This window comes from Meles meles, chromosome 13, assembly GCF_922984935.1.
Source record: "Meles meles chromosome 13, mMelMel3.1 paternal haplotype, whole genome shotgun sequence".
Lineage (NCBI taxonomy): Eukaryota > Metazoa > Chordata > Mammalia > Carnivora > Mustelidae > Meles > Meles meles.
In genome coordinates, this window is record NC_060078.1 from 13,882,844 (window position 1) to 13,901,770 (window position 18,927).

General features: G+C 38.6%; 1 protein-coding gene across 2 annotated transcripts in view; it reads left to right on the top strand.

Moving 5' to 3' along the window:
• The window catches only part of PRKG1 (protein kinase cGMP-dependent 1), a 1,275,046-nt gene that overhangs the window by 153,443 nt on the left and 1,102,676 nt on the right, over positions 1-18,927 (top strand). For both annotated transcript variants that reach the window (XM_046026825.1, XM_046026824.1), the window contains exon 2: positions 14,521-14,687. In XM_046026825.1, the coding sequence (XP_045882781.1) occupies positions 14,521-14,687 (167 nt within the window). The remainder of the gene's footprint in view (positions 1-14,520; positions 14,688-18,927) is intronic.

An 18,927-nucleotide genomic window follows, 5' to 3' on the forward strand; every position in this document is an offset into this window, starting at 1 on the left:
CATGTTTTGTATCAGATGCTGATTTTCATTCTGAGTGCCGCAAACCGTTTTGATTTCTTCGTGACCGTTTTTGCTGCAAGATGGGAAGAGCCACAGCAGAATTGGTTGATGTGAAAATACAGCTTGAAACTTGTTGAAAGCTGATTTTCAGTTTTGAGGAAATCTCTCAATTGGTCAGGAGTTTGGCAGGATTAAATGTTATCTTCCAGAAATGGGGGGCTGATTAAAAAAAAAGAAAGAAATGGAGGCTGATTGATATTTCTTTGCTCTCAGCCAGCTTCAACCTACAGAGCTTGTACAGGAAAGCCATCACATAAGAAATAGTACCCACTGTTTGGACAGAATTGTAGCCATCAGGGCAGCAAAAGGACCACTTCCAGAGTTTCTCTTGCTTACAGGGGACTCCCCGAATATTTCACAGCAGCTGGGCGGAATTACCCTGTTGCAGTGACTCCTGACGTTAGCAACTCTTAAGGGGCCTTGCAATGACTTTATCTGAGTAAACTGTCCACAAGGGGGGTTTAGACTTCTGAGGGGCCACCTGCAGAGACAATACTGGAGGCGGAGCGGGAGGGGAGCAGCTTTGAAACTGCATTTAAAATACTTAAATTGCTAAAATAAATTTAAAATTTATAATTTTAAATAAAATTTAAAACGCTTCTGACACATGAGCCTAGAACTGACCACTGAGAGCTAACGATATTGTGAGTCTTATTTTTGCTTTTGTAGCCAAGAAGCTGATTGCAGGAGGGTTTTTTTAAATTATTAATTATTTTTATTAACATATAATGTATTATTTGCCCCAGGGGTTCAGGTCTGTGAATCCTCAGGCTTACATACTTCATAGCACTCACCATTTCACATACCCTTGCCATTGTCCATAACCCAACCACCCTCCCCATACCCCTCCTCCCCTCAGCAACCCTCAGTTTATTTTGTGAGGTTAAGAGTCTCTTATGGTTTGTCTCCCTCCTGATCCCATCTTGTTTCATTTTTTCCTCCCCTACCCCCTAAACCCCCACTCTGCCTCTCAAATTCCTCATATCAGAGAGATCGTATGATAATTGTCTTTCTCTGATTGACTTATTTCACTCAGCATAATACCCTCTAGTTCCATCCATGTCATTGCAAATGGCAAGATTTCATTTCATTGATGGCTGCATAGTATTCCATTGTGTATATGTACCACATCTTCTTCATCCATTCATCTGTTGATGGACATCTAGGTTCTTTCCATAGTTTGGCTATTGTGGACATTGCTGCTATAAACATTCGGGTGCACGTGCCCCTTTGGATCGCTACATTTGTATCCTTCGGGTAAATACCCAGTAGTGCAATTGCTAGGTGGTAGAGTAGCTCTATTTTCAACTTTTTGAGGAACCTCCGTGCTGTTTTCCAGAGTGGTTGCACCAGCCTACATTCCCACCAATAGGTAGGAGGGTTCCCCTTTCTCTGCATCGTTGCCAACATCTGTTGTTTCCTGACTGGTTAATTTTGGCCATTCTAACTGGTGTGAGGTGGTATCTCACTGTGGTTTTGATTCATATTTCCCTGATGCCGAGTGATGTGGAGAACTTTCTTTTTTTTTAAAGGTTGTATTTTTATTTGTCAGAGAGGGCATGTAGGGGAGTGGTAAGCAGACTCTCCACTGAACAAGGATCCCTATGTGGGACTCGATCCCAGGACCCTGGGATCATGACCCAAACCAAAGTCAGACACTTAACTGACTGAGCCACCAAGGCATCCCAGTGTGGAACACTTTTTCATATGTCCCTTGGCCATTTGGATGTGTTCTTTGCAGAAATGTCTGTTCATGTCTTCTGCCCATTTCTTGATTGGATTATTTGTTCTTTGGGTGTTGAGTTTGATAAGTTCTTTATAGATTTTGGATACTAGCCCTTTATCTGATATTTCATTTGCAAATATCTTCTCCCATTCTCTCAGTTGTCTTTGGTTTTGTTGACTGTTTCCTTTGCAGTGCAAAAGCTTTTGATCTTGATGAAGACCCAATAGTTCATTTTTGTCCTTGCTTCCCTTGCCTTTGGCGATGTTTCTAGGAAGAAGTTGCTGTGGCTGAGGTCAAAGAGGTTGCTGCCTGTGTTGTCCTCAAGGATTTTGATGGCCTCCTGTCTCACATTGAGGTCTTTCATCCATTTTGAGTCAATTTTTGTGTGTGGTGTAAGGAAATAGTCCAGTTTCATTTTTCTGCATGTGGCTGTCCAATTTTCCCAACACCATTTGTTGAAGAGACTGTCTTTGTTCCATTGGACATTCTTTCCTGCTCTGTCAAAGATTAGTTGACCATAGCATTGAGGGCCCATTTCTGGCCTCTCTATTCTGTTCCATTGATCTATGTGTCTGTTTTTGTGCCAGTACCATACTGTCTTTGATGATTACAGCTTTGTAATAGAGGTTGAAGTCTGGAATCGTGATGCCAGCAACTTTGGCTTTCTTTGTCAACATTCCTCTGGCTTTTTGAGATCTTTTCTGGTTCCATATAAATTTTAGGATTATTTGTTCCATTTCTTTGAAAAAAAAAAAAGGATGGTATTTTGATAGGGATTGCATTAAATTTTTAGATTGCTTTAGGTACCGTATACATTTTCACAATATTTGTTCTTCTACTCCATGAGCATGGAATATTTTTTCGTTTCTTTGTATCTTCCTCAATTTCTTTCATGAGTACTTTATAGTTTCCTGAGTACAGATTCTTTGCCTCTTTGGTTAGGTTTATTCCTAGGTGTCTTATGGTTTTGGGAGCAATTATAAATGGGATAGACTCTTTAATTTCTCTTTCTTCTGTCTTGCTGTTGGTATATAGAAATGCAACTGATTTCTGTGCATTGATTTTATATCATGACACTTTACTGAATTCTTATATGAGTTCTAGGAGTTTTGGAGTGGAGTCTTTTGAGTTTTCCACATAAAGTACCATATCCTCTGCAAAGAGTGAGAGTTTGACTTCTTTGCTGATTCGGATGCCTTTTATTTCTTCTTGTTGTCTGATTGCCGAGGCTAGGACTTCTAGTAGTATGTTGAATAGCAGTGGTGATAGTACACATCCCTGCTGTGTTCCTGACCTTAGGGGAAAAGCTCTCCATTCTTCCCCGTTGAGAATATTTTTCATTCTCAATGAAAAATGTGTATTTTTCATAGATGGCTTTGATGATATTGAGGGATGTGCCATCTATCCCTACGCCTCGAGTTTTGGTCAAGAAAGGATGCTATACTTTGTCAAATGCCTCTAAAGCATCTATTGAGAGTATCATATGGTTCTTGTTCTTTCTTTTATTAAAGTATTATATCACATTGATTGATTTGTGGATGTTGAACCAACCTTGCAGCCCTGGAATAAATCCCACTTGGTTGTGGTAAATAATCCTTTTAATGTACTGTTGGGTCCTATGGGCTAGTATTTTGGTGAGAATTTTTGCAGCCATGTTCATCAGGGATATTGGTCTGTAATTCCCTTTTTGATGGGGTCTTTGTCTGTTTTGGGGATCAAGGTAATGCTGGCCTCATAAAATGAGTTTGGAAGTTTTCCTTCCATTTCTATTTTTTGGAACAGTTTCAGGAGAATAGGTATTAATTATTCTTTACATGTTTGGTAGAATTCCTCTGGGAAACTGTCTGGCCCTGAGTTCTTGTTTGTTGGGAGATTTTTGATGACTGCTTCAATCTCCTTACTGGTTATGAGTCTCTTCAGGTTTGCATTTCTTCCTGGTTCAGTTTTGGTAGTTTATATGTCCCTAGGAATGCATCCATTTCTTCCAGATTGTCAAATTTGCTGGCATATAGTTGCTCATAATATGTCCTTCTAATTGTATTTCTTTGGTGTTGGTTGTGATCTCTCCTCTATCATTCATGGTTTTATTTCTTTGGGTCCTTTCTCTTTTCTTTTTTATAAGTCTGGCCAGGGGTTTATCAATCTTATTAATTCCTTCAAAGAACCAGCTCCAGTTTCGTCAATTTGTTCTACTATTCTTTTGGTTTCTGTTTCATTGATTTCTGCTCTGATCTTTATTATTTCTCTTCTCCTGCTGGGCTTAGGCTTTCTTTGTTGTTTGTTCTTTAGCTCCTTTAGGTGTAGGGTTAGGTTGTGTATTTGAGACCTTTCTTGTTTCTTGAAAAAGGCTTGTATCACTATATACTTTCCTCTCAGGACCGCGTTTGCTGTTAGCCACAGATTTTGAACAGTTGTATTTTCATTATCATTTGTTTCCATGAATTTTTTCAATTCTTCTTTAATTTCCTGGTTGACCCATTCATTCTTTAGTAGGATGCCTTTTACCTCCTTGTATTTGAGTTCTTTCCAACTTTCCTCTTGTGATTGAGTTCTAGCTTCAGAGCATTGTGGTCTGAAAAAATGTAGGGAATGACCCCAATCTTATGGTATCGGTTGAGACCTGATTTGTGACCCAGGATGTGATCTATTCTCAAGAATGTTCTATGTGCACTAGAGAGGAATGTGTATTCTGTTGCTTTTGGATGGAATGTTCTGAATATATCTATCATTTCCACCTGGTCCAGTGTGTCATTTAAGGCTTTCTTTCCTTATTGATCTTTTGCTTGGATGATCTGTCCATTTCGGGGAGGGGGGTGTTAAAGTCTCCTACTATTATTGTGTTATTGTCCTTGTGTTTCTTTGATTTTGTTATTAATTGATTTATATAGTTGGCTGCTCCCATGTTAGGGGCATAGATATTTAAAATTGTTAGATATTCTTGTTGGACAGACCCTTTGAGTATGATATAGTGTCCTTCCTCATCTCTTATTACAGTGTTTGGCTTAATGTCTGATTTGTCTGATAAAAGGATTGCCACCCCAGGTTTATTTTGATGTCCATTACCATGATATATGGTTTTCTACCTGGTCGCTTTCAATCTGGAGGTGTCTTTGGTTCTAAAATGAATCTCTTGCAGACTGCATATCAATAGATTTTGGGTGTTTTTTTTTTTTATCCATTCTCTCTTTTGATTGGGGCATTTTGCCCATTCACATTCAGGGTAACTATTGAGAGATATGAATTTAGTGCCATTGTATTGCCTGTAAGGTGACTATTACTGTATATTGTCTCTGTTCCTTTCTGGTCTACTACTTTTAAGCTCTCTCTTTGCTTAGAGGACCCCTTTCAATATTTCCTGTAGGGTTGATTTTGTGTTTGCAAGTTCTTTTAATTTTTGTTTGTCCTGGAAACTTTTTATCTCCTTCTATTTTCAATGATAGGCTAGCGGGATATAGTATTCTTGGCTGTGTATTTTTCTCATTTAGTACTCTGAATATATCATGCCAGTTCTTTCTGGCCTGCCAGGTCTCTGTGGATAAGTCTGCTGCCAATCTAATATTTCTACCATTGTATGTTACTGACTTCTTGTCCCGAGCTGCTTTCAGGATTATCTCTTTGTTACTAAGACTAGTAAGTTTTAGTATTAGATGATGGGGTGTGGACCTATTTTTTATTGATATTGAGGTGGGTTCTCTGTGCCTCCTGGATTTTGATGCTTGTTCCCTTTGCCATATTAGGGAAATTCTCTATTATAATTTGCTCCAATATATCTTCTGCCCCTCTCCCTTTCTTCTTCTTCTGTAATTCCAGTGATTCTAATGTTGTTTCGTTTTATGGTATCACCTATCTCCTCAATTCTCCCCTATTGGTCCAGTAGTTCTTTGTCTCTCTTTTGCTCAGCTTCTTTCTTCCCTGTTATTTGGTCTTCTATATCATGAATTCTCTCTTCTGCCTCATTTTTCCTAGCAGCAAGAACCTCCATTTTTTATTGCACCTCATTAATTCCTTTATTAATTTCAGCTTGGTTAGATTTTAGTTTGTTTATTTCTCCAGAAAGGGACTTTATTTCCCCAGACAGTGTTTCTCTAATATTCTCAATGCCTTTTTTGAGCCCAGATAGCACCTTTAGAATCATCATTCTGAATCTAAATCTGACATATTACCAAAGTCTGTATTGCTTAGGTTCCTAGCTGTCGGTACTGCCTCTTGTTCTTTTTGTGTGTGTGTGTGTGTGTGTGTGTGTGTGTGTGGTCAGTTTTTCTGCCTTGTCATTTTATCCAAGTAAGAATATATGAATGAGAGAATAAAACATTAAAGGGTAGCAAACACCCCAGAAAAATGTACAGTAACCAAATCAGAGGAGACCCCAAACCAGGGGAAGAAGTAAGGGGGTAAAAAGAAATTAAAAAAAAAAATATATATATATATATACACACATATATATTAGACTTGTGAATAGAACAGAACCACCCACTTGATTTTGGGTGCATTTTGGTCTCTTAGAAGAAACTTCCTCCAAAAACTTTAAAGAAAGAAAAACATATATACATGAAAAATAAGGGTAAATACAATGAAGGGCTGGAATATGACTGTAAAGATGAAAATTAAAAAAAATTCTAAAAAAGGAATTGTTAAGATAAATTGGTTGAAAAAAGAAAGAAGAAAAATAAAACAGGTTGGGGGGAGAGAATGTGCTAAGGCTGGAGACTAGAAAAAGGCCTTGTGCTAGATTTAGGGTATATTTTGATCTATTAGAAGAAATTATGTCCCAAAATTTTTTAGAAAAACCCTATATGTATACAAAAAATAAAGTTAAATACAATGAAAAATAAAATATGATTATTTTGATGATATTTTTAATCAAATAATTGATATATTTAATTGATATATTATAATAATTGATATTTTATCAATTATTTTATAATGATAGAATATTATTAATGAAGGTTTAAAAAGATTATTTTTTTAGAAAGGTATTGTTAAGATAACCTAGTTAAAAATTGTTAAAAGAGGAAAGAGGAAAAGTTAAAAAAAATAGAATAAGAAAAAAATACAATTAAAAAAATTTAATTCAACTTTATAAGACTAAAGCATCATGGGGAGAAAGCCATGAATTCCATGTGTTGCTTTCCTTTGTCTCTGGAGTTCTGCTCTTCTCCTTGATCTGTGAGCTTGGTCTTGGCTGGATGTTCTTGCTGATCTTCTGAGGGAGGGGTCTCTTGCAGTGATTCTCAAATATCTTTACCTGAAGTGGAATTGCCCCACCCTTGCCAGGGCCCAGGCTAAATAACGTGCTCAGGTTCGCTCTCGGGAGCTTTTGTTCCCTGAATGCTTTCCGTAGGGCTCTGGAGGACGGGAATGAAAATGGCGGCCTCCTAGTCTCCAGCCCGGAGGAGCTGAGAGCTCAGGGCCTCCCTCCTTGGAGAGAAGCAGTCAGTCAGTCCCTGGTCTCTGGCCTAGCTCTGTTCTCACCTGGCCTGTGGCTGAGCATTTCTGTCTCTGGCACACAGCCCCATTTGGAGTCTCCAAATCCAGCAGATTCCTGCCTCCAGAGGAGGAAGGTGAGTCTCCCTAGATCTGCCACTTGCAGGGTCCCTGTTGAAGAGCAGTGGCCCGACTGTGCCACGAATCACACTTTAAGGTAACCCTGAGCTGAGAACTCTCTCCTCGGCTCTGTCTCTGTACCCAGCCTCCCCACTCTGATACCTGTGAGCTCTGCTACACTCAGACACCCCCGATCCTTCTGTGACCCCGTGGGACCTGAGACTACCATGTCCTCGGGAGGGCTCCACCCCCGCTTAGCCTCTGGAGTGGTGTCCCTCAGTGGAGCAGACTTCTAAAAGTTCTGATTTTGTGCTCTACTGCCCCGCCGCTTGCCAGGAGCAAGCCCCCCCCCCTCCCCCCACGGTCTATCTTCCCGTTGCCAGGATTCACTTCTCTGCACGCCCTACCTTTCAGAAAGTGGTTGATTTTCTGTTCCTAGAATTGCTGCTCTTCTCTTCGATCTCCTGTTGACTTTGTGGGTTTTCAGAATGGTTTGATAACTATCTAGCGGAACCCCTGCGACCTGATGTCATTTCAGTCTGCTACTCCTCTGCCATCTTGCCTGCAGAAGTTTTATATGACGTTTTTCAAGTGCTTTGGGTGATTTTCCCTATTAGTGATCATTTAGTAGCTTTGACTATTTTTTTAAAGTGCCTGGAAATCTTTCTTAAAGGGAGGGACCAGATATTAATTTTCACCTGTTTGGACTCAGTCGTATTTGCTATTGCCTGGTGTGCCTTCCACAGGGGATAGAGGCTGTCAATGGAGAGAAAAATCTTGGCCTTGGAAGATATCCTGACATCAGAGAAGAGACCTCATTCTTTCCTAATATGCAAAAGTTGACTGAGAGTCAGAGACTCAAAGTCCAAGAAACTTTTATTTATGAGATTTATGAGACAGGGGTTCTCCCTATTAACGTAGTAGTGAGTTATAGCTTTAGCATCCATTAATCAATGAAATACATGGCAGAAAACCTCCATGAATTCAGTAATATTTTAAAGTACATTTATGTTATTTATATTTTTTTATGTCTGATCTCTTACCTGTCAACCATACCCCTTCTCCTCCTCCACTGAGTTCAGTTCCTGAGGCTTTGGAAAACACCAAAATTCTCTCCCAGCCTTCAAGAAGCTGTGAGACTCACCTTCTGATCACTTGAACTCTCACTCCCCTGTTCCTTTGCTTCTTGTCCAATCTATCCTTCAGCAACTGAGGTCTCCTTTTGAGTCTCTGGACAGATCAAGCTCGTTCCAATCCCTTCCCCTTTGTATGTGTTCTTTCTTTGACTTTGAATGCTCTTCTCCTTAATCTTTACATGGCTGGATCTTACTGCCATGTAGTCCTGAGTTCAGAGAAACCTTCATGACCCTCTCCCACCCCCAGCCCCCTTCCTCACCTGAAACAACCTTCCCTGCTCTTGGAGATAAGGCTAGCTCTTGTGTAGCTCTTGCTGACCTACTCTAGGTAACCACAATGTACAATATCCTTTGGTTAATGTTGAGAAAACAGAGGATGTGTGTATTGATAGTGAATACTGCTGGCTACCTTGTTAGAGAGGTGGGTGTACATTTCCCTACACTTCCTTAAGATTATCCATTGTTACCTAAGACTGTGTAGAAAGACAGTTTCTATCGAATGCTCTTTGTGTCTATCGAGGAATCTGCAAAAGTAAATGGGGACGTGGACTTCCCAGTTCATCTGCTGAAACTTAAAAGTTTAGAAGACCTATGGCTGGAAATCCTGGCATTACGTGATCTGGGGGATATTATACCACCTGACGAAATTTTAAAAGAAGGAAAGGATTGTCATGTTGGTTTCTGCACTTATAAATTAAGGCACATTAAATTCTCAGGGTGTTAGAAAAATAATATATCTCCAGCCATGTGTTGGAGCCAACTCTTACTGGCTCATAGAGGAACTGCTTGTTAAATTTTCAGGAATTTTGCAAGCAGGTTGACTTTACATTAGTAGCTTGAAATCAGCTATGGTGGGAGTATTTATACCATAGAAATTGGCAAATGCTACCATCCAGGGCTTTTTGTGTTTTTTTTTTTTTTTTTCTCCCCCTCTGGAAAGACAGTTTACCAGCCCACCATTATATATCACCAATATTTCAGAGGCTGACAAATGGATGATGACAAATCAAAAGGGCTAGCTCAAAATAACTAGGTTCCTTTTACGGTGTGTGTAGTTTGAAAGCCACACATTTGGAGCATGGAAGAAAAAAAACTCAAGAGATTGTTTATACACAGAAGCAGACAGGAAGGATCAGAAATCGAGATCTTTGTATTTGCTTCTGACAGCCCCAGGTCGGGCTGCTGCATTCGGGCAGTGTGTTGCTAAAATATGTGCTCTGAGAGGAGATAGCCACCTTCTGGAACTTGCGATAGCAGCTTTCCCCAGCTCCCACGCTGATAACAGAACTCACAGGTCTCACGTGCACCATCTTGTTTTAGTGACAGTGAGCGTCATCGACTCTTTGTTCAGGGGTAGGAAAAGATTCATAGGATTGTGAAGTGGAGGCTCTGATGGCTTATGGTCCATAGGCTGGAGCAGGTGGAGACTAGTGAGAGCTGACTTAATGTTTCACGCTCTCAGCTAGAAAGCACTGAAAGGAAAATTGCACGAGGAGGCAGGGTATTAAGGATTCCTCAATAAGAATGTCTTCGAGTTAACGCTTCACAGGGGCACGAGATGGATCATTTGTGATATTTCAGAGGCAAACGTGTTATTGGACAATACTCGTGCAAAGGGATAAATGATAAGAAATGGGTCGTCTATGTCTCGATGTGTTTTAACGTGACGCGAACTCAGATGAACACCTTCTGTGTGTTTCTTCAGAGACTTGAGACTGAGTGTCTTGCATTTAAAAAGACATGTGAGAAGCAAGAGCCTCTTGAAGTTCCTCTTCCCCACTGACTTCGTGGCAAGCATTTGGAAAATCTGAATGATTGAGAGATTGTGGTAGACCGCCTTGCTTTTCACCTTTTCTGATGTCTCTGTGAAACAAGATAATAGTGCCACTTATGAGAAAAGAGAAAGCGGCTTTCTTCAGTCATCCTTGGACTGAGTGAATCTTTATTTTTTATTTTTTTGGAATAAGGCTTTACTTCTAAGCTGGTGGCATTTCTAGGGCTTAGATTTTTAATGGAGCTCTATTAATATTTCCCAAAGGATAAAGATACCATCTGTAGCTAAACAAGTTGGGATTCTGGTACTGATAGCATCCAGGCTTTATTATATTAGAAAATACGAACCTGGGATGCCTGGGTAACTCAGTCGGTTAAGCATTTGCCTTCAGCTCAGGTCATGATCCCACATTGGGCTCCCTGCTCAGTGAGGAGCCTGCTTCTCCCCCTCCCTCTGCCGCTCCTCGTGCTTGTGCTCTCTGTCTCTCCCTCTGACAAATAAATAAAATCTTCTTAAAAAAAAAAAAGGGAAAAGAAAAGTTGGACCCATTGATGACCTCGCTCTTCAATGCAAAGAAAACAAAGGAATTTTTAGTCAAGAGGATATTTATACTATTGTGATTAAAATTAAGTTCCTGAAGGTCAAGGGTATATGTCCTGATGTTCAGAAACATGATCCTAGAGCAAGACATCTGCTGCCATTCTTGAGTTCAGAGATGGTGAAGAGAATTAAGAAAGGAAATTTCATGAAAATCATAGATGGGGACAGAGTTCTGGATCTTGTGTTGAAGACTCAATAGGGAAAGCTCTGTGCTTCAGGAGAAATGGAGTTCTGGCAAGCTGAAATTAACGAAACAGCTAAGAACCCTGTCAGACTAAAGTAAAAGTCTCACTTTTAAAACAGTCTATTCTGAAGTCCCTAATGACTGGGCTGTCTCTTTATTAAATGAAAGTTCCTACCATTAGCATTTAAACACAGACCATATGAGCAAGAATCTGTTGAAAAAAATAATGCTGAATATGCCAACAATAGCTATCTGTATTAAATATGTCATTAAAATGAGAATTAAATGAGATTATTTTCTGTTTCTCTTCACAGCAGTTGCTTTTTATAAACTACCTTTAAATGAAAGATTTTTCCATGTAAAAGAGCATGCCCATTCTAGAAAATTTTATGAACTGAGAAAGTAGAAAGAAAAAAATACATAGTTCTGTTTACTTATTTTGAGAGAGAGAGTGAGCACATGCATGGGTGCAAGTAGGGGGAGGGGGAAAGGGAGAGAGAGAATCTCAAGCAGACTCCACACTGAGCACAGAGTCTGACATGGGGCTTGATCTCACGAGTCATGAGATCACGACCTGAGCTGAAACCAAGAGTCAGACACTTAACTGACCGAGACTCGCAGGAGCCCCTATAATTCCATCACCCAAGGCAACTCATGCCAACATTTTGTATAATTCCTTCTACAATTGTTACAGGTATGATTACATACTCTCTTACTACCCGTTTTATTACTGCTGTTAATATTATTACCACCTTCTTCAGGGCTGCCATTTACTGAGAGTCACATTCTGTTTGCACAGGTCTTCATGTATAATTCTGTCGAGCTGGTAATTTTTTTCCAATTTTACTGAGACACCATTAACATGTATCACTGTATGAGTTTAAGGCATACAGCATGGTGGTCTGATTTGCATTTATTGTGAAATAATAAATTATTATTCCAATAATAAAATTGAAATAAAAATTTCAAAATTTCTAAAAAACTTGTCTTTTTTTAAAAACTGTAAGTTTTACTAAACAACCATCATCTCCTATAGATATACTAAGAAGCGAAACATTTTCCCCAACATCTCTCTCTCTGTATCACAGAGCAGTGTTAACAGCAATCATCTTGCTGTCCGTCACGTCCGTGTACTTACTTGGCTTCTAACTGCCAGTCTGTGCATTATGACAACTTTCCTCCAATTCCTTCTTCTCCAACCCCCCACCTCTGGTAACTACAAATCTCATCTCTGCTCTGTGAGTTTGGTGTGTGTATCTCTTTAAAATTAGATTCCACATGGGTGCCTGGGTGGCTCAGTTGGTGCCTTCAGCTCAGGTCATGATCCTGGAGTCCCAGAATCTACTCCCGTGTTGGGCTTCCTGCTCAGAGGGGAGTCTGCGTCTCCCTCTATCTCTCCCCCTTTTCATGTTCTCTCTCATTCTCTCTCACTCAAATAAATAAGGAAAATCTTAAAAAAAAAAAAAAGATTCCACATTTAAGTGAGATCATACACTATTTGTTTTTCTCTCTTGGATTTATTTCACTCAGCATAATTCCTTCAAATTCATCCAGGTTGTCAACAATGATAGGATTTCCTCTTTTATGGTGGAATTATATTCCATCGTGTGTGTGTGTGTGTGTGTGTGTGTGTGCTTGCACACGTGTACATACCACACGTCCGTCCACCAGTGGACACTTAGGTTGTTTTCCCTATCTCAGCTGTTGTGAATAATGCGGCTGTGAACGTGGGGGTGCAGATATCTTTTCAAGTTAATGTTTTTGTTTCTTTTGGTAATATTCCCAGAAGTGGAGTTTCTGGATCATATGGTAGATCTATTTTTAAAATTTTGAGAAACCTGCCTACTGCTTTCCACGGTGGCTGCACCAATTTCCATTCCCACCCACAGTGCATGAGGGTTCCCTCTTGTCCACACCCTCGCCGACACTTGTTACTGCTTGTCTTTTTGATGATGGTCATCCTAATAGATGTGAAGTGAGATCTCCTGGTTTTTTTTTTTTTTTTTTAATTCTAAATTTTCTTATTATCTAGATTTCTCTTTCATCTCTACATTCTCATATAAGACATTCTCTTACTCTAAAAACAATTCTGTATTCTACTTTCTCACTTAAAAATAGTGAAAGAATTTCCCCCACACTGTTAACACTCTTCATAAACAATTTTAATTGCATACTAACAGTCCATTCTAAGTATAGTTTTCATAATGGTAAATTTTCAATTGTTTTTTTCTTATATACCTTTTTATTATTAAATCCCTAAACCATTACAAAACATAATGTGTGATGGCAATAGTCCAGTTGGACTGAGGTCCAGAAGAAAAGGCACCTGGAAATAGGGAGGGCTAATCCTTTACTCAGTATTCACTACTCAGGTCATTTCTTTGAGAGCCACTTGTGATGCAAATGTGGGTGAGGACCAGCTTATAGTCAGATACTTGTCAAATTAACATTCTTAATATATAATTCCAGATGTTCTGCTTTCTGTGTTGTTAAGATCTTGCTTTCATCTTATCCGCAACAGCCCTCTGATTGTGCTCCTCCCGATAAGACATTTCTTGGTTTTCCCTTTAATTTTTGTACCTTTAGGAAGTCATTTGGAACTTCTTACCCCTGAGAATCAAATTCTCACCATCTTTAAGTTCTGCAAAACTTTCCTGAATCTCAGTTATAGAATTTGTAAATCTCTTTCTCGCCAACTGCCTGTTTCATCCATGTCTAAATCCCATCATGTTGAAAAACATCCCATTCAATGGTTTTATCTACCCGGTTACCTCACTATGAGCACTTGGAGAAATAGATTTTCTCTGAAAATGTGTAAGGTATGGATAAAGAAGTATCACATTTCTGCCAGTTCTTTCAAATCATTAATTAGGAATCTAATTCTTATCGTTTTTTAGCCAAAATATCATCCTTGAAACCCATACTGTAACTAGTGTTATTGTAAACACTTAGCATAGAGGAGAGAAAAAAACAATGATCCCACCCTCATGGAACATAAGGTCTAGTAGAAGAGGCACAAAAACAAGTAAAAAAATTGTTTTTTTTACTGTGCTGGTGTATAGTATGGCACATTCTGATGTTCTTTTATAATATGGAAATACAGGGATAGTAGTGTCTATTCCATAAAATTCTCTTGTCTCTTTTTCACATTTATTCTTAAACTAAGTTGCAAACATCAATTTGAAGTGCTTGTCCATTGGTTTTCTCGTAATCATTGTGATTTAAACACATTCTAAAACAAAATGGGATGATTTGCTTTTGCTTCTTTTCGGCTGGTCACACGTGCATTCAGTGATACTTTGTTTAAAGCAGAATTTCTCAGTGCCTTTCTGATAGCCATGGAATTACTGTGTTCTCAGGTCTTTGAGAAAATGATTGGATGCCTAACAAGAAAACGCGTTGTAGTGTGCCAGGATGCCGTACGGGTCTGCTGAACTTCACAAACTATGAAAACACTCGTCTGATGTGCCAATAAATCTTCCCTCTCTTTCCCTAGGTCCAAGGATCTCATAAAGGAAGCTATCCTTGACAATGACTTTATGAAGAACCTGGAGCTGTCGCAGATCCAAGAGATTGTGGATTGTATGTACCCAGTGGAGTACGGCAAAGACAGTTGCATCATCAAAGAAGGAGATGTGGGGTCACTGGTGTATGTCATGGAAGGTATGGTTTGTAACTCTAATCCTCTGGCATTCAAATATTCCCTTTTCATCTTATCAGCCTGCACACAGATGGTAGTGTATTACCTGGGACGGTTCCATTTTTCCCTCTTTTGTTGTCGAGAAACAGTTTGAAGAGAGGTGGAACATGACTTAGATACTGTGGTTGACTAGTTGTATGAAGGGTTTGTGTTTAGAGTTTTAAGCTGAAAATCTAGTATTCTTTTAGACATGGAGAAAGGATGATAGGGTGAGAGGAAGAAATGCTGTTTATTACACCGTGTGAGTCTGCACGCCACTGGGTCATTGAGCAAACTCGCGGAGCTTCCAGAGGAGTTCGAGACTGTTGGAAAGTATTTTTGGCCAGATAATCAAAGTGTCTACTCTACCTCTAATTTTCAGTGTATGGCTAGGTTTCTTGCTATCATGCTTTTATAAAAAGAATGTTTTCAGTGCTTTGTACATGTGTGAATAAGGAAATCAGACTGGTTGGATGGCCTGTGAGCTATCTAATTAGTAAGAGTGATGGATTGTTTCATCAATTTTGTGCCAAACTATTTTGAAAAAAAAAAAGCAACAACTGAGGCAGGCACCATACAAAAATATTTTATACCCAGGTAAATTTTCATATTGTGTATTTCTAACTTGGAATTTATAATGCTGCCTTTTCCTTCTAGGAGAAAACAAAAGCCTGAATTAATGACTAGATCAGTTGAGGAGAAAGAAAGTTCAGAAGTGTCTGGAAGATCAGAGAGTTGCCATGCAAACAACAGGATCAGTTTGTAGGTGGTGATTAGTGTCTTAGCCCAAGCATTCATGGCGGTGTCCTAGAATTGTCAAGTTGATAGGTCATTAAGAGAGGGGGTGTATTTGGGCAAGTGACTTAACTTCTTTGAATTTTACCTAATTTGTAAACAAAAGGTCCTACTGACTGACACTTCTTTCTGGCAGTGGTTCTCAACTGGTGATGATCTGTTCAGCCACAGGACATTGGACAATACCCGGAAACGTTTTTGGTTATCACAGTGGGAGTGCGGATAGAGGGGGGAGGTACTGGCATCTCGTGGTTAAAAACCAGGAATGCTGCTCTGCTGGGCTGTTGCCCACAACAGAGAGTTATCTGGCCCCAGCTGTTCTTAGTGCTGATGTTGAAAAATCCTGCTTTCTACTGTCTTTACGAAATTGATTAATTGAATCTGATTAATATGAAATAATGGAATAAATGTTTATTGTAAAGTATAAACCATTATAAAATAATTATATTACTATTTCCAACCAATACTTGACAGTATGTCAGAAATGTGCTGCCTGCCTATGTCTTCACCTTTTAATTTTTCTTCATAATCTTTTTTGACATATATTAGGCATTCAACTTTGAAGTCATAATTTCGATCATTTTTTTTTTCCTCTGTAAATTTTCAGCTTTTGGGTCAATGTTCTGAAGTTTCCCCCTAGGCCAAAAGAAAATAAATGTTCAGCTAGTCTTTCTTCCGAATAAAAGCAAGACACAAAAAACAAAAACACGAACAATATTCAGTTGGCAGACAATTGCAGGGGAAGGAGATGAAATTATAGGGCAAGAGTATATGTGGGCAGTAAACAGAAAAGATGAAAAAAAAGCAAGAAATGTACAGAGGGGAAGTATAGACTATAAATATAGAGAGAGATGTTAAAAAGCGCTAACAATTAAAAAACCGAGGTTAAAGCATTTCTTAGGTTATAGTTTATCAGTGGTTTTGTAGTTGATTTTTCAGATAATTTATTGTCAGGCATGTTTGGAAGAACTTCCCTATGGCATAAAGGAGATACACCTTACTTCTGCTGTTTGCAGATGCTAATTATTGAAAATCCATTCAAGACGTGGTTATTTCTAGAACCTATATGTTGTTTTCCTTTATCTTGACTACCTTGCAAATTTAAAAAACAAATTGTCTTCATCCCTACTATTCTGATTTCTCCTGCTCATTTACTAGCTATGTTAGCAGAAGCTTAGAAATCATAGTGTGTATTTACAGAGTAGTCAGAACATGGTCCAACATATTGAGCATGCTCTGTATAAACACTTCCCATGTATATAATTCATTTGATGTTCAAAACAATCCTATGAGGTAAGCGGTAATATTTATTATTCTTCATAGATGAGGAAACAGAGGCCCAATGAGGTTACATAATTTGCCTGTGTCTTCCAACTAGTTTATAGTAGAATTGGGACGGAACCCAAGTCATCTGGATTCAGGGCTCCAGCTTTTAACTCAGGGGCTGCGTGTGAGGATTCTCTGGAGAAACAGAGCTAATGGATAGATAGATATGGATGGATAGATTATTTAAGGAATTGGCTCATGTGATTGTGGACGCTGGCAAATCCAAAATCTGCATGGTAAAGGAAGTGGTCTAGAAATCTAGGGAAGAGTTGACGCTGTAGTCCAAATCTGAAGGTTGACTGCTGGCAGAATTCTTTCTTCTGAGGAGGTCTGTCATTTTTCTATTTGGGTCTTCACCTGATTGGATGAGGCCCACCAACATTATGAAGGTAATCTGTGGCTCACAGTGTACTGGTCTATGTGTTAATTTCATCTAGAGCATAGCTTCACAGAAGTATCTAGGATAATGTTTGACTTTTTTTACAAAAGGGTACAAAGTCCTTGGGTAATATTTACTCTTCTCCTTAATACCCCATAATTTAAACTCTATGTTGTAAAGCTAATACTTAAATAATGTGATGTAAAGTTGATATATCTTATGTTACATGATAAGAGGGTATGAGAGAAGAAAACCAAGAATTTGATGCACATACATACACACAAACATATTACATAACAAAGTAAAGAAGACATACCCATGACAAGCTTCCCGAGGTAAAGGTACATACACTAATTTTTTCCTCCATTGCTTCAAGCTAATTTTGAAAATTTTATTTATCTTCCTTTTCCTGCTGGACTGACTAAACAGCAAGTCCCCTTAATTATCTTTTTTAAAACAGGGTTTTAAATAGTGTATCAGTATTCAGAGTCACAGATTTTACAGTGATGCTGTTGATTGTCTTCAGTTAAACTCATAAAATGACTATAATCTTATAAACTAATGCCAATCTGTCCCCAAGCTATAATTCTAACCAGTTCAGGGTAACTTTGGCTGATCTTGTGTTAATATCCTTGTGTCAGAATGATTTCAAGTTAAAAAAAAAAATCATTTAAATTTTTATAAGTTTTAATTGAAGAAATGTTTCATTGTTTAATTAGCTTTTTATCAACGTATTTATTTTTCTCAAAATTTAGATAGCAACGTTCTTGATAGAGATGGATTCTTTTTCATCTGCGAACATTAATATTTATAAAGAGCATTCCATAGCAACAATGGATGAGTAAGCGAGGGATGACCTGATCGTTCACAAACTTGCTTATTACCCAGACATTCAAAAAAACACCCAGGGCTGAAAAAAATAAAATGGGGAAAAAAAATGTAAAAAAAAAAAAACACCCAGGGAATTTACGTGGAAAATCAGTCTGATTTTCTCTGTCTCTCTAACTTAAATGAAGTTTTTCCGTATAATGCTGTTTAATGTGTGCCTTAAGTGGTTTTTATTTTAGCTGGGCAGTGTCCCAAGTAGGATTGCACACCTACATGCCAGAATTTCTCATCGTTTTAGCAAAAGGGAATAGTCATATGGTCGGGACATCACTAATTAGGATGACTGGGGAAAAAGCTGAGGGTAGTATAAATATATTTTGTATATTATATATCCAATATATTTTCAAATAAAATGAGTTGTGGGACTTTCAGATACTTAAAATTGCCAACTAGGAGAAGTTTCAATGTAAAGTTTGAGTCGGAATCTTTTGGTATTAGTATTTTTTTTTTTAAAGATTTTATTTATTTACTTGACAGAGAGAGATCAGAAACAGACAGAGAGGCAGGCAGAGAGAGAGAGAGGGAAGCAGGCTGAGCAGAGAGCCCGATGCGGGACTCGATCCCAGGACCCTGAGATCATGACCTGTGAGCCAAAGGCAGCGGCTTAACCCACTGAGCCACCCAGGCGCCCCTTGCATGAGTATTTTAAGGCAGTACAGTATGTAGGCTACGTTGCTAAGGCTCTGTTTGCATTTTAATTATGTTTTCAAATATAGCAATGATTCTTACAAATTACTTGAATACAGGTTATTTTCTTAAACAGATACTGGCCTTGATTATGATGTAAAATTTGTGACTGTCCTTATACTCTTGCCCTCCCTTTTGTTATCATAGGG